General features: G+C 39.6%; 1 protein-coding gene across 1 annotated transcript in view; it reads right to left on the reverse strand.

Annotated features, from left to right (window-relative positions):
• Nucleotides 1–207: 207 nt before the first annotated feature.
• HTR4 (5-hydroxytryptamine receptor 4) overlaps nucleotides 208–20,668 on the reverse strand; it is a 160,260-nt gene continuing 139,799 nt past the window's right edge. Inside the window, exon 8 of the mRNA XM_081230627.1 lies at nucleotides 208–388. Coding sequence (XP_081086753.1) covers nucleotides 298–388 — 91 coding nt within the window. The 3' untranslated portion in view covers nucleotides 208–297. The remainder of the gene's footprint in view (nucleotides 389–20,668) is intronic.

Genomic DNA, 20,668 nt, shown 5'->3' on the forward strand with positions numbered 1-20,668 from the left:
GGGGACAACAGAGACTATGAAGCCAGGGTGACTATGAAGCCGGGAAGAGGGAGTGCTATGAAATAAAAAGATCCCTTCAAGGAGGATCTCTGGAGGAGAACCCCCAGTAAACAAGGGAGCCCTCCTGTCCCCTGCCACCTGCTGGAATCCTGGAGGAAAAGCCCGATGGGCATGGGGTGCCTGCACCAATGGATGGAACGCTGGGTGAAGAGAATACCGGGTGCAGTCAGGCACAGGCAGCAGCTTAGGACCTGCTCTTGGAGGGATGGCTGTCTTCAGGGTCACTGCCCCAGGGGCCTAAGTGTCACTGGGCTGAGCAGTCACCAAAGGAGAAGTTGTTGGGGGGTGGGAATGACTCTCCCATTGGCCACCACACTCCACTGCATCCCTAGAGAGGGGAGAAGATCACAGAACCTCAGAGTTGGAATGGACAGATAGGCTGGTGAAAGAGCCCACCCACTGCAGGAAAGCCCCTTGTGCCATGCAAATGGGTAGTTGTTTAGATCCTGCTTAGGAATCTCCACTGACCGGCCAAGCCATATTATTTTTGAGCAACTTTAGTTATTGGCAAGAGCTTATTAATGTTCTGCCAAAATCAGCCTTCCTACAGCTTCTACCCTGTGGAACTACTATGCCCTCCAGGCCCACTCAAAATTCTTCCCTCCACTAATTATATCCTCCAAGTTTTCTCTTCTCCAGGCTACACATTTCCATTTTCTTTAATAGTTCATTATATATTATGGTTTCCAGATTATTGCCCATAATGGGCACTGTCCTCTAAACACAATCCTTATTATAATTATCTCTCTTGAAATATAGTACCAGGAAAGAGCCCAAATTTACACAGTGAGCCTGATTTATGTTACATACTTTTCATCATCAATTTAGTTTACTTCTATGAATGCAGTCAACATTAAGTTCATTTCTGACAATGGTTATATGCTATTGGCTTATATGTTAAACTCATTGCCAACTTTTATCTTTTTGATACAAACAGCTGTCAATTCTTGTGGTTCTTTATTACATTGGTGCAGTTTATTTTTATTTATTTATTTATTTATTCACTCATTCATTCATTTAGCCAAAATATAGGACATGTGTCTCAGTTTCATTTCATTTTATTGATTTGGTATCATTTTAGTCAATTGAGAACATTCTAAATCATAACAATTTCAACATTCAAGATAGGATTATTTAGCACTGACTCAAGCTAGACTTTAAGCATTCTACCAACACATAGGAAGATCAGATAATCTATTGCTACCTAGATTTTTCAGTTTAGTATCATCTGCTTCTTAGACCTTCAATCTTCAGTCAAGAGAAAAAACTACTGATTGAACAGGGCTAAACCAGAGAATTGTGGTACCCCACCACAGATTGCCTTCCCAGCAGACAGGTAACAATCCGTGTGCCTGAGAATGGACACACCCATGGAAGGTTTTGTGTAATGCCTTGCTGAAATGTCTCTGTCAAGCAGTAAATCTGTCCTAGTAGATAATGAAATTAGTTGGCATGAATTATTTTTAATGAAACAACACTGACTCTTGCATACGAATCATTTGTATAATGACTGTCTTTGAATTTTGATAAGGTCTATTTCAAGCTATGAGTCTATAGTTTCTGCAGTCTAGCTTTAATCTTTCTTTAAGAACTGGGACAATATTTACTGGTCTCCAGGCTGCCATCATATCCTGAGTCCACAAAAGAGCTCCAGTCAGAGGTCTTATCAACCAGTTCCTTTAATCCCATGAGAAATAATACATCTTGGCTCAGAGACAGTTAAAAGTTTTCCGTCAATCCCAGGCAGCAACTTTTTCCCTGTGATGTTCTCTTCTTTCCAGTTGCAAGATTATTCTTACTAAAGCAGAATATGCAAGATTTCATCCCTAAATAATGAGAGCTATTTCTGGGTTTTCTACTTGCTCTAAACATACCTTTTGATTCATCTTTGGTTATACATTCCTTCTGCCAGATTTTCCACATGGCATTCTTCAAGTATAAGCTCTCTAGAAAACTCAAGATGTGACCTAATGTCTTTACATATGCCCCACATTTTAATCTGTTTTATTCACTGAACATATCTATTAAAAGAATGAATGAATAGGAAGGAAGAAAGGAAGGAGAGAAGGAAGGAAGGAAGGGAGGAAGGAAGAGAGGGAGGGAGGGAGGGAGGGAGGGAGGGAGAAAGGAAGGGTTTCTCATTTCTCACTGGCCAAATTCCCTTTGTATCATACTTATTATTATCATTATTAGCAACAATAAAAACCACCACTCATTAGGGCAGCACCTGTGTGCAAGGCACTGGGCTAAGTGTGTTATGTGCATTAATTCATGTATTTTAAACCCATTTAACAGACAAGGAAACTGAGTTTCAGTTTAAATAATTTGCCCAAATTTACTCAGTTAATAAATGGCAGAATCAGACTTACATTCCAGTCATTTTTGATTCCAAAGTCTGGGCTCTGAATTGTCCTGATACACTGTCATTCATCATCTTGAGAGAACCACCACTAAGTCCAGTGTTCAGGTTCTGCTGCCTCTAGCATCTTCTTGTCCCACTACGATGGACTCAGGGTAAAAGGAATATGTACATGGGTGTATATTATATCTATTTTCCCCGTGGGAAGCCTACAGTATGATGTGTCTCCTCCTCTTACTGAAACACAATGTAACTGGGACGTTAACGTGGGACTCTTTCCTGCTAACCCCTCTTACCCACTAAAGGAACATCTTTGCCAAGAGGTGTATATATTTTCTGTGATTCAGAACCAGGGAGACTAGGTGGAAAAGGAAAAAGAACCTGCAGAGTCAGGAGGAACGTAGCGAGAGCAGAGGAAGGGACTAAGTGAATAAACATAATGAAGAATGAGGAGAGAGGACGGAAGACAAAGCAGGAAGACCTGGGCTAAAGTGACGCATTGAGTTAGGTAAGTGGAAGGCTCCAGAGCAGCTGGGGATCAAGGAGGAGGCTCTTTGAAAAGTGTTTCCAAAATGTTATATTGGTTCTCTCATATAATCCTTCCAAATAGTCAAATAAAGACTGAGATTTCTGCAGAATTGCTATTGGGTGCCTGGTACCACTCTTTTTACTCAGACAACATCAATATAGCCCTTGCCAAGGACAGAAGTCATGAATAAAGGAAAATGGCCCAGCCTCTTAACTCCATGGAGGACTCACAACCAACTCCCTTTAAGTAGGGAGAAAGGAGACTTGAGAATAATGCTAGGGTGATCTTGTATCCTGGTTGGCCTGTGTCAGTCTCAGTTTACACTCCTGTACTAATCTAATTGTTCACAGTTAACAGTTTAATATCATCTGCCTTTTAGGTCTTCATTCAGGATAAAAAGTCATGGTGCAATATGCTGCACCCCAAGAGACCTCAACCCATACAATGAATCACACTCAGGAGGCATGGCTTTAACACTCAGTGAGCCCCTTTCACTTTCAACCGCAAGGCCACCCTACTAACTCAGCAATGTGAACAATAAACCAGAAGACAGGAACTTGGATTCCAATGCCTTTTTAGCCTCCATCCAGGCATGCCTCTGAGGACTCAGTCCCTTTCCTGTGCCTCATTTCCCCTGTTCTTTAAACAAGGAGGATTATCTATAAGATCCCTTGCAGCTCTGACATTCTGGTTCTATGAGGAGCAGAGATGGTGGGTGACAAATACAGACCTTCTTATTGGGTACCAGCTGTGTGTGGGACTGTTCTCCAAAGCTGTGGGTAATTGCTTCAAATTTGGCTTTAATATTCTATTGTTAGTATCTGATACTTTATATTCTGTGTGGAGGGAAGAGGTTTCGCTGGAAACAGGGAGGATAATTTTTGGATTTGTATTAAAGAATCTGAAAGACCTCAATTTCTGAATCTGTGAAGTTACACTGCAAAGCTGTTAAATATATCTCGTTAGGATAGGATAGGGAGGGCCTGAGATGCCACAACTTAAAATGCAGTGAGACCACAACTGTCCTTCCTTAAACATATGCTTGATCAGAAACACTGGCAGAGCCGCTCAAAATTTCTGATGCAAAACATCATTAAAAAAGAATCTCTGATATTTTAACAGACTTAAGATGCAGCTTCTTGTTTCAATAGTTTTAGTAAAATCTTCTACAATTTATGAAGTAATTTTGTATCATTTTCCACATTTAATCTTCAACACAAACCTGTAAGGAAGGAAACTAGGTACAATGTAGGGGCATGGATTGATTGCTAGGTAACAGTGGATCTAGTGCTATAAATCAGGTGTTCTGCCTCCCCAATCAGGAATTCTGTCCATTGGGAAACATGGAAGTCATTTGTACAGTGGGAAGAGTTTTGTGATGAAGTTTAATATTAACGGTTGATGAAATAGAGTTACAATTCCCTTTGTTCCAGAAGAAGAGGGAGGAGGAGGAGGAGGAGGAAAAAGAGGAAAAGATGAGAGAGATCACTAGCTAAGTCATCTTTCAAAAAATTTTTCAGAGACTATGTGCATCAGAATTATCTTGGGTACTTATGGCAAATACAGATTCCCAGGATCCACATCAGACCTCTGACAAGAGGGTGGGAGTGGGGAGGGCAGAAATCTGCATTTTTAAAAAGTGCTCTCACATAATTCTTAGGCACATGGGAGTATAAGATTCCCTGAGGAGGTGAATGTCCAGTTATTCTACTCACACCTGAGGCACAGTTTAGCACTGGACACAGGGGGCAGTAAGAGAAAGGACAAGTGAGTGGGAAGGGTCAGAGCTAGCAGTATGAGACATTCAGCGATTCTGCACAAGGGATCAGAAAGGAAGCATTGACATGCATGCAAAGAGTCCATTTTAGCAAAGTGGACAAGGGGTATTTGTTGGCTTTTATGACACTGATGATGAAATGAGAACAGACTTGGTGATGAATCATGAAAACGAGGTGGCAAAAAATGTAAAGAGATGCACAAAGCAATATTTTTTAAGGTGTTTTTCATGTGATAAAAAAAACAGAATGTTTGGTTACAATTAGCTGATAAAAACTAATTGAACTGTTTATAAACAGTAAGCACATAAACTTGTACTAATTTATCAGTAAATTCAATGGCTCAAAAGGTGATGGCCTAGGCCAGTTTCTTCATTTGTGTTTAGATCACTATCCACCAGAACAGAATATTGACTCTGGAGGATCCAGTATTTCTCAAACATGGGATGTTTTCCACAGGTGATATGCCAAACAAAGAGGCACAACGTTAAACAATCTGAATCACAGTAAGGAGATCCAATACTTCTTTCACTCATTCTGCTCATTTCAAAGAGACGTACTCAGTTTGGTTCCACTCTGACTTTAACAATTCTCTACTACCTAATAAAATGGAGAGCAGGCCTTTGACTCAGAGACTTTGGCAAACAATATTATTAAATTTTAATAGTAAAAAAGTTATGCAAATAATAATAATTTGTTTTGTTTTCATTGTATTTAATTTTAAAATCATCTTCTCTATATGATTTTTCACTTAAGGTCATAATAGAGAGTTTCATTTACAAACAGATTTATTTAAATTAAAAATGTATTTAAAGATAAACAGTAAATAAATAATAGCATGGGCAGAATGTTGATATGGGTAAAAATTGTGAAAATAGCGGGCAAATGACAAAAAAATCCTATCAGATGAGAAAACTTAATTGCAGGGAGCACAGTGTCTTGACAAGGACATAAAGCAATGCATCCTCAGGGTGGGAACTCTGGGATCTTTCTATTATTTTGTGCTGCTTGCAGAAAGAACTAAATTTGCACAGTTTGGAATGCCTAACCTTGTAGCTCTGGACAAAACATATTCTCAGGGGTTCTTTAATTCCACCACCAGCCTCAGATACGTCCATGTTTCAACATGCTGAAGCGCAAGATCAAGTCAGTACGCATGGCTTATTCTAATCCGAATGCACCTCTATTTCTCAATGTGCACATGTAATTAAGGTCAAACCAATTTCCTTGTGAGGCTTTTTTCCACTGTTTACCACAGTTCCTAAAGGACAAATAAAAGACTGGAACTTTGAGTCTGGGGGATCAGACCGTCTGCCTGCTTCTTCTGCTGAACTATTTTGATATGACAGAACCTAAAAATATGTAGGAGAAAATGCCTTAAAAGTATGGATCCGTGATAATATCAGCCAATATTAATTGAGCGTTTATTATGTGTCAGTGATTGTGCTAAACTAATCATGGATTATCTCATATAATTTTCACAACAATCCTATCACATAGGTTTTATTATTTACGGCTCAAGTTGTGTGGAATGAGGCGTAGTAACTTGCCCAAGTCAACTCATCTAGGGAGAGGTGGAGCCACCAGCTGAACCAGGCAAATCCAACTCAAGAGTCTTATTGTACCAGCTTCACTAAATGTGCACCTTCACTGAACAGGCACCCTCGACTCTTAGACACTGCAGGTAGGAAATGTCCTGCTCTCGAGAAGCTGTCCAGGTGAGCAGAGGGTGTTTGAAGTGCATAAAATTACTTAAGATCCCACAGGATGAGCTGAGCCTCCAAGAAAAAAGAGAAGCAGGTGTGAGAGCCCAGAGGAGGAAGTGGTTAGCTCCAATATTCAGGGGGTAGGGATCAGGAAAGTTGAGAGAGCTCATATTGGAACTGTGCCTCAAGGAATGAGTAGGCTTGTGCCAGGCAGGAAAGTGAGAAAGAGCATTTGAGACAGCAGAAGTAATCCAGAGGCTGGAGAATTCACTATTTATCTAAGGAAAACTGATCAATCTTGCACGCTTATTGCACAGGGAGTTAGGTCGGGGGAGAGTTGAGTGAAATGAGTTGGAAAACCAGACTGGGTCAGGCAAGAAGGGCTTTATATGCCCTTCACTACCTGCCCTGCAAGTCACACTATATTGCTCAAGGCTATTCTATTACAGCTCAATCCAGCTGGCATTTACAGTTTAAAATCCCACATGTCTGAATGGCCTTAACATCCTCTTAAATGATACACATGAAATAGCTTCTCTCTCTATAGTTATATTATACACATAGTCCCAAAAGAAAACCAGAGGCAAAAAAATTATCATTTGCAACCCAGCCAATGTCTTGCCTTGGATAATAATAATAAGTTACCCCTCACTGGGAGGAGAGACAGACAACTACCTACTAGATAAGTTGTAGAAGAGATCACTGCATTGGTTGGGATATTTGACCAGATCACTTCTGAAGCCCTTTGCATGTCTAAGAATCAAAAGTTCCGCATTATTTCAAGAGTTTTTAATTAACTAGCAAGGAGCCTATAGCTTAGTGGTTAACAGCAAGGGCTCTGAAATTAGGTGAACATGTGTTAGAATCCTGGCCCACCACTCACCAGCTATATAGGACAGTAGCCAAGTTATTTAATCTCTCTGAGTCGCAATTTCCCCATCAGTAAAATGGGGATTTTAATACCTGCTCCATGGATTATATTAAGGATTCCATGAGATGACACATGTAATGCACTTAGCGCAATGGCCGGCATATAAAACCAGTGTTCAGTAAATGGTAGATACTAAGATGACAATAATAAAGATGGTGACATCTGGACCAAGAAACCAAGTTATTCGTAGGTAACTAGTTATTATAATGACAATCACACACACACACACACACACACACACACTCCTTTCCCCAAAGTCAGAAACTCTAAGCAGGCAATAAAAATTCACAAATAGAAGAAAAATTCCATTATACCAGCCAGCAAAGGAAATAAAAGTTTGAAAAGAATAAAAGGAACATGAGTAGGCACCAAATATATTTGTTTGTCAGGTTTACCAAAATATAGATTCATCCATTTCTTAGAGAACAAAAAGCTCTCCAAGGACAATTCTAACTGTGAAACGTTTCCAAGAATCTTGTAAAAAATGAGAATAAGAAAATAATTCAGAAATCACTTTGTAAAAAGCAGGTTCTTGGCTCTTTGGTTGAATATAACCCAGAGCACACTCAGATATTTGTTTATATAACCAGAAGCCATCCACCAGGTTTCCTTGCTCAAGGGTTGGAGATGATTTCACAGCATTTCTTGGAGCACAGAAGCTAGAACTTTCTGGCTCACTCCCTTCCCCACAGTTCCCCTATCCTTGAAGTTGAAGTAATTTTCCTTCTCCTTCTGAACTTATTGCTCAGGAACTATCCTGTACCTTATGAGGAGGATATTAGGGTGATTTTGACCCCAAACCATTTCCCCTCAGACCCAGTTCTGACAATGAACCAGTGTTCCAGAAAAAGAAGCCTTGTCTTCCCAACCTAGTGTTCCTGCTTTTTTGCCTAAGATGATGATTATGATAAGGAGAGCACATATATCAATAAGTTCCTTATCCCAGGCTCTATATGTACAGTATCTCACACCAGCCTCTTAACAGTGTTATGAGGCAAGAATCACCTTTACTTCCACTTTTGCACAGGAAGAAACCAAGGCAGCAAGAGGTCAAGTAACTTGCCCAGGATCACGCAGGTTCAAAGTGGCAGGACCTGAGTTCAGACTGAGGTCCATCAAATGCCAAGTCCAATGCTTTTAGCCATAACACTAAGCTGCTTCATCAGTACTCTGATTTCCTCTAGATTGGGACCCTGCCTTACTACCTTAAGACCAGAGAAGTCCAGGTCTTAACTGTTCCCATGTGAAAAAGGAAGAACATGAAAACCAGGTTGAGGGGATCTTTCTTTAATCTCAGTCCTTCTCCTTACAAATCTTTAAACAGCAATTCCTTTCATATTAAAGCCTCAAAGAACAGAAATTTATCTGGATAGGTGGATATGACAACATTTTTCTCAAACAGGATCTCAGGAATAAAATCAACTGCTTAACCACTAAGCAGGCATCTATAGAACCCAGGAATGGATTCCTCCCTTAGATGTGTCTAAATTTCCTACTAGCCAGATTGCTAGAAGAATCATAAAGGAAAAGAGAATGGTCCCTGCAATTGACAATATCACCTCTGGCACATCTCTTCCCACTGGTAACCTTTCCAGAAGGTCTCCAGCTTCAACCAAACAAAGTGCTACACTGGCTAAAGGAGGTTTTGCTCTCTCTTGTGTTTAACTGCACTGTGGGAGGACTTGCGTGGTTCTGTAACTCACACAATCACAAAGAAAGGGTCTGAGAATATCTCCTTTGACCTCCCACCCCTTCCTTGGCCATGTTGACAAATGATCAGTCAATGCTTCCAGTGACTGATGGTCCATCAACACTTCTAAGTGACTGGTGAGCATCCAGTTTTCTCCTTCTACTTTATTAGGAACATCTTAGTAAGAGGATCCATTCCATTTTGTGCTGGAACATGCACTCTTAAAACTTCAGTCCTTTGCACCTACCTCTTTCCCTTGAGACCATGCAGAACAAATCGGATCCCTCTTTCCCAAAACAGCCTTCAGAGATATTAAAAACAACGCTCATGACCTGAATCTTCTTTGAGTCCTAAACTCATCATCCCCCATTCTTTACATTGTTCTTCACATGTCATGAATTCAGCAAAGAAAATCATGATGTTTATCCTCTCCTGGAGACACTCTAATTTGTCAACACCCAGAATAAGAAGGAGCTTTACCATTTCTATGGGCCAGGGTCAGGTATCATTACAGTGTGGACTAAGCACACATTTACACAGGGATATGGTTTCCTAGTAGGTCTCTTAAGTGTGCTTTGGAGGCAATTCCTTCCTGAACAGCTGCTCCGACTAAATTGGCAGGACTGTGTCTCTGGCACAGGTGCATGCTGTAAGGGAACAAGCTCACAGAGCCTGCCTCAGAGAAAGGGCTTATCTGCAAGGTTACTACTGGCACTCTGACCACGGACATTCAGGGCCCTTCCTCTCAGAAATAATCGCCTTTTACAGGGTTTTTTTCCCCCTTGTCTTGTCTTGGGAGTGGACGTGGGTTAAAAGGAGCCAAAGGATGCAGAGGCTGCGCTGTAGTAGGCAGAGAAAAGCACACACAACTCCTGGCATTGTTCAAAGACCTCTCCTGCCGTCCCCTGGCAGAGGTAAGGAGGTTCTTTGTTGAAAATCCCAGAGGATTGGTTTAGAGCAGGGCTTTTCAACCACAGATTTATTTTGAAATTTGGGACCAGACAATTCTCTGGCGAGGGTTGTCCCATGCATTCTTGAATGTTTAGTAGCATCTCTGGTCTCTGTCCACTGGATGCCAGTAGCATCCACCAGTTGTGAAAAGCAAAAATGCCTTCAGGCATTGCTAAATGTCCCCGGTAAACAAAACTGTCCCCAATTGAGAACTACCAGTTTAAATCCAGACTATCTCAATAGTGTAAGACATGGAGCTAGACCTAAACTTGAAGCATTATCTATGTGAACTTTCTCACTTTATTGGTGCTGAGAGAAATGACAGCAATCAGTAAGGAATTAGAAGACAGCCTTCCTGCTCTTTCCAGTGCACTGATGGTTCTCAATCCTGCTGTACATTAGAGCTCCTAAAACATACGCATTTCTGGTCCCCAACCAGACCAATTAAAATAGGATTTCTACATGTGGAACCCAGGAGCTCCCAGGTGGCTCTAGTGTGCAGCCAGGGTCAAGGGTCAGAGCCCCACATCACACTGCCTCTATTCTTGACCTCTGATAAACCACCTTGAGCACCACTGGAGCTGGGTGTGGTTTGGGGTTTGCCCTGAAGTGTGACATGCACAGTGGGCACCAATCTCAGAGGGCTGGTACATGGAACCCTAACACCCTAGCAACAAGAGCACCTGCAGAGCCAAAGGGGGAAAACAAATAAACACAGACTGTAACCAACTTGTTCGACAAGTTAGCATGTTTTATGTTGGATCAAAGAAATGCCTCCAGGTAATTTAAAAGCCAGAAGGCATATTCAAAATTACAGTCCCAACTGTTCAGCACAGGGCATGATGTACCCAGGAAACAGGTTTTGTCTCATGTTTAAACAATTATTTATAAACAGTGTGATTAATTTAATTTCATTCATTTCTGGCTTTTCTTCTAACAGAGGGAGCTCTGTGTTCCTTGTTTAAGGAGCAGTGTTTAGAACACAGAGATTTCTATCGACTCATTTCTTAAGAAATGCTTATCAGGAGGCTGAGAAAATAACTGGAGAAGTTGTTTGTTTTAACCAAGATATGAACAATGTTATATCTACAATTATAATAACAACAGTTACAGCAGCTTCCGTGCATGGAGCACTTTCTGTGTAACAGAAGCTGGGCTCAGCTCTGCACATACGTTATCATATTTAACCTTAACAAAAGCCCTAGGAGATGGGTTCTAATATTATTCCCATTTTACAGGTGAGGAAACAGAGGCCTAGAGATGTCTGGTCACATGCTGAAGATTATATAGATAGTAAATGACAGATCTCAGACAGGACTGACATCCAGGTGTCACAGGCTCCAGCCCCTATAGCCATTATGCTACATTGGGTCTGATGCCCCTTTGTTTACTTACCAAAGTTCACCTTCCTCTGAGTCAGAGACAGTGGAAAGGATGATGTTTTAGGCCTCAGCACTTTAGTCCAGCAGTGGGCATCCTGCAGGGCAGCTTAAGCCACTTGATTACCAAACTTTTGCAAGTACACTTTGCAAACAGCACTAACTTTTCTAACCCTGAGTATTTGATGAGGCAAGTGGAGCTCTTCTGATGTTATTCTCACTGTTTTCCTGGTGTGATCTCAACAAGAGCAATGTTTTGTGAGAGCTGCTTCAGGTTGGGATTGGGGAAGGACTGAGGACAGGGCCAGCTTCATGGTTGTGTGACCAAAGCAGTCGCACACGAACCTAGAGCTTGGTGTAATGTTCTGCTTGTCCTCATCTTGGAATTATCAATAACTTTATCTTTGAACTTGTGATCTCTGAGGGACAATGAAGCATGCATGTGAGCAGAGATGACACGTGCAGAATGAGTGTACACCATAGTTCCTTGCTGCCTCTCACGTTAGTGATGCCCTGTGAGCACAGAATTCTGGTAGACCAACCATACATAAAGAGTTACTAAGACTCAAAGCAAACACAACGTGAAAACATAATGTATATAAAGCATTTTCCTTCTCCCATCGTCTTTGTCAGCAGCTTCTGTAACATGCTTACCTTGTATTTGCTGAGTCTTGCTGAATTCCCACAGATCATGGGTCCACTACAATTCTGCACTCATGTTTCCTATCAACACATCTATGACTGAGTAAGCAGATGGCTGGTGGCCCTGAGAGCCCATGTTTTCCATTTGAACCAGAACTTGCCAGATGCAGAAAGGAGGCAGTGATTTTCTAAGAAAAAGGAACCATCAAGGAACCCTACCATGTCTTTTCCACATGCATTGCCTTCCTCTATTAGCCAAGCACTTATGTTGAAAATACTGACATAGAAAGAAAGGATATGATAGAGCAAATCATGGTTCTTTTCTCTTTAGTCCTTCTTCACTCCACAGTAAGCTGAAGGGAGAATGTTAGTAGAATGTGTGTGTATCAAGAAGTGAAATAAAAACAGTTGCGTTAGTTTTGTGCACTGTCTGGTAAAAATAAAATACATAAGCATGTCTGAACTACAAAATACAATTTGTGTAATCTGTATAATTTTGGTGACTCCACATACAGGTTAAATGCTCTTATTTTTGCATTTAAAACTGTCAGTGCACAATATAAAGACAGATGGTAAATTTTCTGCTAATACTTTAAAATTGCATTTTGTTTTTCTACTAGAGAAAAGGTAAATAGCAAATAAAATACATATGACAAGTTGAGAGAAAGACTGAGGAGGAAAGAAAAAAGATTTCCATTTTAATACTTTTAACAGAAACGTGTTCCTGCCCTTTGAACCAGGGGCCCCACATTTTCATTTTGCGTTGGGGCTGTGAATTATGCAGCCATCCCTGGGGGAGACTGGGGGAGAGAAGGCAAGGTCATGCTCACCCAGCCTTGGTTTACCCAGATTAAGTCTGCTTTGGCTCAAAACAATGAGGCAAATGTTGAATCCAACTGTAGCCTCCAAAGTTCAAGGTAAAGGCCAAAAAATGGCTTTTAAATGTCAAACAGCTTTCCAACATTAGCAGAAACCTCTAAGGATCCAAAGTAAATCAAACCTAAATTATTTCCTCATCCATGGGTAATCTTCCAATCTACTAGGTGAAAACCTTTATTTAAATGGGGAATTCTGATGGGGTGAATTAGAAAGTTGGCAAGTGTCTACACAGTGGAAAAACAAAACGAACAAAAAACTATTCCAGTTAAGGAATTAACAAAAAAAATTTTTTTAAGTGGTGAAAATTTATTTGAGTATACACTGTCCATGTGAACAATAGGGTCTAGATAGGGTCTGATAAGGGCATCCATTCATTCATTCAGCAAATGTATTAACTGATCAATGTGCTACATACACCCTGGGGGAACTTTTGGGAATAAAATGGATGTTATCTGCCCTCAGGGACTGACAGTCTGACTGGGAGATAGATAATAAAGAAGTAAATAAGACATGAATACAATTATAAATTCTGATAACAAGAGGCAATAATGACCTGAAAGAAATTTTTTTCCTTCTACTGTTTTTTTGGGGAACCTCATTCTCTTTGCCTCTTTCTGACTTTCACTTTTTCCCTATCTTCATATTTTTCTTTATTGATTCCACATATAAATCTGAATATACTAATCTTATGCATGGAAATGTCAAAGACTTAATATAGCCCATCCACTAGAATCAGTTTATTTATTATTAAGCTCTGGTAGATAAAAGGAGTTAATATAAGTATGAGGGAAAATATACATTGTTTCCTTCGAGAGAGATGGTTCAAATTGCTTTAGAGCTGTTTTGTCCATTGGAACTTTTTACGATAAATGAAATAGTCTACATTTGTACTGTCTAATCCAGTAGCCACTTACAACATGTAACTACTGAGCTCTTCGAATGTGGCTAGTGGTTACCCTATTGGACAGGGCAGGTCTAGAGACCTCCAGGTCAATGGAAAACCTTTTCATCAGGGGATTGAGGGTGGAGAATGGAGGATGACAGCCAAGAGCCAAGGTAGATATGTAAGAAGTTCTTTGGGAAGTGCTTGAAGAAATGTTCAGCCTTCTTAGGAATCAGGTGAGTGACCTAAGTCTGAGCAAGATCTAAACTTGGAGAACCAGGGAAGATACTGAAGCCTGGCATGAGCAGAGAAACCCATCCACAAAGCTAAACTTTGCATGTAAACTCTGCTTGTGTTACCTAACTTATAAATAGTCTGCTCTTACAACATACTTATCTCTCCCATGAGGACAGAGCTTTGCAGTTAGGAAAGCAATTGCACATCTATTATCTTGTTTGATTTTCACAGTGAGGTAGTGAGATAGGCAGGATAGGAATTATTCACCCAAGAAGCCAAAACTGGAATCCTCAGTGGATTTCACGTAGAGAAAAATCTCCGTCTAAAGTTACTGTCAGCACTCTGAGTCCCTACTCTGCCATGGATCCTCAGAGCTAATCAGCATAGAGACAGCTAAATAGAAGAGAAGCTAGGCCAGGGAAGAAGGAACAGAAGCATTCCTTCACTCCCTTGTCAAGTCTCATGATGTTCCAGGTACTTTACTAGGCTCAGAGGATACAGCAGTGAACAAGACTGGCAAAATCCTTGGCATTTATCCAATGAACAAAGAACTCCAGAATCAAATCCCTATTTAACCCCAAATCAAATCAATATGGCTTATTCCTATCACCTGTCACCCACGTGACTCTGTGTAGTCACAGTCTATATGTTCACACTATGCCTCCCAAGTAGGGAGTATCACTTGGCTTGAAGAATGACTAAGCTGAGGCCAGGCTTCCAAAGGAATATTCTCCCATATTTTACTGGTTAACATCAGATAAAATTATCATGTTTCTTCCTTCTGTCATTTGGATTTTGTACACACAATGTTGAACAGCAGAGATGACAAGGCATCCTTATCTTATTCCTGACTTGAGTAGGAAAGCAGCCAATGTTTTCTCATTAGGGTATTTCTTCCTTTCTCTGTTGTTATGTTTGATGTGAGTTTCCTAGAGTGGCAAAAGTAACTTCTATGAGACTAAGGGAGATGTTGGCAGATGGGGAAAACACAGTTATAGAATCAGGTTAAAGATGTGACAAGGAGAGAGACGCTGGCTCCAAATTCACTAAGAATCAGTTCATACACAGAATGAATCTGTTAGAATCCATTGCCCACATGCTTGCATTATGCCTCTTTCTTATATATGTGTGCATACGAATTAAAATAGCCCCAAGAAACATTTTTATGACAATAATTCATGTCTGGAAGCTATTTTTTAAAAAGACTATGTAGCCGGGACTTCCCTGGTGGCACAGTGGTTAAGAATCCGCCTGCCAATGCAGGGGACACGGGTTCGAGCCCTGGTCCAGGAAGATCCCACATGCCGTGGACCAACTAAGCCCGTGTGCCGCAACTACTGAGCCTGCACTCTAGAGGCCACAAGCCACAACTACTGAGCCCGCGTGCCACAACTACTGAAGCCCGCACACCTAAAGCCCACGCTCTGCAACAAGAGAAGCCACCGCAATGAGAAGCCTGTGCACCGCATGAAGAATGGCCCCAGCTCGCTGCAACTAGAGAAAGCCCGCGCATAGAAACAAAGACCCAACGCAGCCAAAAATTAATTAATTAATTAAAAAAAAAGAAAAAAAGACTATGTAATGTACATATCTATAGGACAAACTATTTCATCAGCCAGCCAAATGGTATCTTCACTTCTATTTTGATTGTGGGCTGGATATTCCCAAAGAAGACAATTATCCAACAGAAAACAACCAAACACAACTGCAGACATCTCTGCTACTGTGTGTAATTAGTACAATCTGAGTGATCAAAGTCCTCTAAAAATGTCTTGCAAGAGCGTATTTTATTTCACTGGCTACCCAACTGCTTGTTTAATAATAAAATGTCATGTAAGTCAAAGGGCTATGAGGATAGAGCCAAGCATGGGAAACTTACTATTCTAAACCACTGAGGCCAGACTAGCTCATTTTTAATTCAACCTGGAAAAGTACAATTCCATTCTCTCAAAAAGATTTTAAGAGAAAAAAGTTCATAGTCTCATAGTGCTGCCATGAACTGGCTTTCCTCAATGTGAGTCTTGGGTTGTAGACTAAGTCCTCTATACTTTTTAGAGCCTCAGGGAAGATTAAAAAAAAACCAGATAATTTTCAATTTTGAGCATGTGAATCCTTCATAAACCTGAAGATAATCATGAAGATATTTCATCAGCAAAAATGTACTGATCATTTGATTATATACTATTTTGCAGATACTGTGTGAGGGGCTATATGGTACATGGAGAAAAGAAAGCCATAGTTTCTACCCTCAAGGAATAATTGGCCTTATAGGAGTCAAATAAGGAACTCTATAATCAAAAGCAGCACAAACGCCATGAAAGAGAGTACTGTAAACAGGCCACTGCCATTCAGAAGAAGTAGAAAAGAACAAATGATCCAATTGAAAAAATGTGAAAAGGGTGATTTCTATAGTAGAGTTTAGTCTCTATCCTGAGGTGAGCTTGTATTAAGTTGATTATTTCTTTGAATAGTCAACGTGTACCCAGGGACAGGACTCAATCTGAGATTACTAAGAATAGAGCCATCTGATCTAACCTTAGTTCCTTTTTAGAAAAGAGATTGAAAAATGCCTGGATTTGAACAAGTTACTAATCTTCAAGGTTTGCAGACAAGATAGAGAAATATAAGCAGGATGGTAGAGTTGACGGATTGATAAATATTTCACCAAATTTATCCAAAGAGTCAAGATAAACATGAGAAGTGGTAACCCTATTCCTAACTCTTAAGTGGGCTGGACAAAACTGAACTCTGGAATCAGAAAGACCTACGTCTGAATTCCAGCTTCATCATTTACTACTTGTGTGAGTTTGGGCCAGTTACTTACCCTCTCTAAACCTTGGTTTTCTCATCTTTAAAATGACGATAATTATAATACCAAATTCTTTGAGTGTTGTAAAAATTAAATGCAATGATGCATTCAGAGTTCTTAAATACAGTAACTGGCACAGTCTTTTCTGGAATTATGTTAGGAATCATAATCATTATTATTAATATGGAAGGAGGTCTCTGGTGGCCTGCCCAGTACTTTGTCAACAGATGCCTTGGATGAGGAAATTGAAGGCACACTTATCAAGTTCCAAATTTTATATATGCAGCTATAAACTTGTTCAGGCATCATCTTACATTTCTGTGATTTATATTTTGCTCCTATGGTTGAATTTTATATTTATTTCAATTTAACTCCATATTTCCAATATTGGCTGATTGGTTCTCCTTTCTAAAATCTTTAAGTCTGCCTTCTAACATGTTAGTTTCCTATCAGTACTACAAAAAAGTGTCTGGATTTAGTAACATGGTAGATGATAGCTCTACTTATGGAGATAGGGCAGACTCAGGAAATTTGCAGTTGGGGTATGAGATATAGAAGGATTCTGTTTTGGATGCATGAAATTTGATATTCCAAAGAAGCACATAACTGGGGTTGTCAAGGAAGCAAATTGGATCTTGTGGTCTGGAGTTTAGAGGGCAGCTATGACCTGGAGATATTAATAGGGTTGACAGCATGACAATTGTATTTAAAGCTATGGATGGTTAAATCACACCAAGTGAGAAAGTAGTTTGAGGAGAATATCAGGAACCAAGCCCTGAAGAACTCCAACATTGAGAGGCCAGATAGAGAAGGAAGAACCTGTTAAGGATTCTAAGAAAGAGTTGCTAGTGAGTTAGGAGGAAAACCAGACAAGTATGGTGTTTAGGAAAATTAATGTGGAAAATTTTTCAAGAAGGAAGTGAGCCAACTGTAAGAGGTCAAATAAGAATAGTTTTTTCAAAATTTGAAACTTCTATAAGACAAAAGTTAACCAAAGTTCAAAACCAAGCAGAAGATGGGAGGATGTATTTGAAAGTTATATAACAAAGGATTAATATTTGGAATATAATAAAGAGCATCCAGAAATTAATCAGAAAAATAGAACAATGTTGTCAGATAAAGTACCAAACATATGAAGGTGCAGTCAATAACTAATTTAAAAGAGGTTCAATCTATCAAATCATCTGGGAAATGCAAATTAAACAAAAGAGCATATTTTAAATTAGTATATTAATAAAAGATGCTTAGTATCCAGTGTTGGTGAGGGGAAGGAGTAGCAGATACTCTCACACCCTGCTGATGAAAATGCAAAGCACTATGGTGCTCTGGGAGGTCAATTTCATGGTAAGCATAACATTTTTAAATGCACATACATGTCAGTAGTGCAATTTCACTTTTGGTAGTTATCTGAGAGAAATAATGGCATATGCACAAAGAAATGTGTTCCAGGGCATTAAAAATAGTACAGTTTGTAACAGCAAAAGATTGGAGACACCTACATATCTACTAATGGGAAATAATTAAATAAAATTTAATATGTATTTTTAGTACAGAAGATTATGGAACAGTTAAATAGAATGAGTTAGATTTATATGTTCTGAGGTGGGATGATCTCTAAAATACATTGTTAATGGATAAAAAGCAAGGTGCAGAAAAGTACACACAGAACGGCTCTATTTATGTAAAATGAAGGGAGAAAAACCTATGAATTTGCATGTTTTTATGAATGTTGTAAATGCACTGAAAAGATTACCAGACTAGTGGTTATTCTTGTCTCTGAGGCTAGGGGTAGGATTAGCAGGATAAAAGCTGATCTTACTTTCCATTGTTTTGGTTTTATATTTCATGAACTCATGTGAATTTGTTGATGTCCTACTTGTGGGACTTTTAAGAAAAACACACATTTTCCTTAGATTGTATTAAGTTAAAACAGTTGATCTGGAGAATTAATTTTATGGTTTGTTAATTTACCCATGAAGCAACATATTGGGTTATTTGTTATGTAGCAGGAAATAAAACAGGCAGGATTCCTGTCCTTGCAAGGCTTACACTCTAGTGGATTCAAGTTTCAAATAGTTTTCTCTTCTATGTATAGGCCACCCCCACTCTTATAAGATTCCTCACCCCTAGAGAAAAACACCTCAGACCAACTTTCTGTACTTCTCATGACCTCAGGAAGAAATAAATGTAAGGAATAAAGCGTGAAGAATATACACATAAGCCATCTCTAAACTGCCATCTCTGCTTAACAATCATGCTGCAGATTTCCAAAAGCAGCAGGGATAAAATAATATAGTATTAGTAAAATAAGTTTCTTGGGATGCCCTAGAAACCCTAAATTCTTTCTATGACTGTTTCTACGGGAAAAGGCACCAGTTCTAAACAACTGACTTAGTAAATGCACTGCTGGAGCATACTCTGTAAGTAGTCGGCAGCCTGTACTCAGGCAACTGCTAAGCTTAAATAGCTAAAAACTCGCTGGCACCCACACAGAAGTTCTTGTACACACACTTTACTGTTGGATCCTTTCTATGACACTGACAAAGGCACAATAATTAAGAAAGAATGACAGCCTATAGGAGTATCCTTTGAGGCCTTTCCACCAGCTGGAATCTCAACATCATACTAGGCTTTAGCTACAAGCCTGCCCACACTGGTAGCAGAAAATTGAATTCATGCTTCTGAGCAGTCTTTGAGGCAACACATTGATATTTCATAGCAATTTCTATTTTTTCCTTCTTTTCTTACACATGTAGATGAAAAGTCCCCAGTTTTCAGCTGCCAGAACAGCTAAATATTGTCATCATCAGAGAAATTAAATGCTTGTCTCAAAGAAGGAACTGCTCTTTGGAAATTCCTGTGCATCTCAGGGCAAAGGAAAAAACTGTCGTTGACAATTCATCTTTGCTACAGGATGAATGTATTTATCACACATAGCTTTCCACAGCTGAGGACAACTCTAAGCCAGGGTAGCAAGAAAATTCTCAGTTTGGAAAGAGGCATCATGCCTAGTCACTGAACTTCAAAGTTACTCCCACCTCCGTCAACCTATGTGACCTTGGGTAAACCACCTGACATTTCCACACTCTTTCATATTCCACTTCCTTCCTCATGCTGTTCTCTCTGTCTGGAATGCCTTCCTTGACATCTCCTCCAAGTCTCAAATTCTTATAAAATGCTGTTCTGTGACGTTTTCCCTGATTCCCTTAACCAGATCAGCTTCTTTCCTACTCATATCCCCACTCTACATTGTCCATACTTCCAATGTATCATATCACATAGCATTACTATTGCATAGTTATCATTCTATTTATTTCAGTTTAGTTTATCATGCTATTTTATGGCCATCTTAGGGTATCAGGTTATATGATACTATTCACATTAGTAGTATTATGAGCACTTACTATGTATCAGGCCCTATATGAATACATTATCCCTGTCATAAAAGCCCTATAAGATGGGTATCATTATTATTACCATTTTTTACAGTTGAAGAAAATAAAAATCAAAAGGGATTATACAAATGATTAGCAGTGGTACTGAGAGTCAAAATAAAGACTATTTTACCATGCTTTTAATCACTACCCTAAAATACTACCTATAAGTAGGAGTAGATACTATTTACTAAGTTCTTACTATGTGTCAGACTCTGTACTAGGAGCTCTACATATATTAGCTAATTTGATCCTCAAAAAAGCCTGTGATGTAGAAATCATGATTATGATTTTCATTTTTTTAAGGAATTTAAGGTTCAGAATGTTTAAATGACTTCCCCAAATCAAAGAACTATGGACGCTGGATTTGAATGTAGGTCATTCACCCCCAGTGCCTGAGCCCT

Source organism: Mesoplodon bidens (genome assembly GCF_964165515.1).
Source record: "Mesoplodon bidens genome assembly, chromosome: 4".
Classification (NCBI taxonomy): Eukaryota; Metazoa; Chordata; class Mammalia; order Artiodactyla; family Ziphiidae; genus Mesoplodon; species Mesoplodon bidens.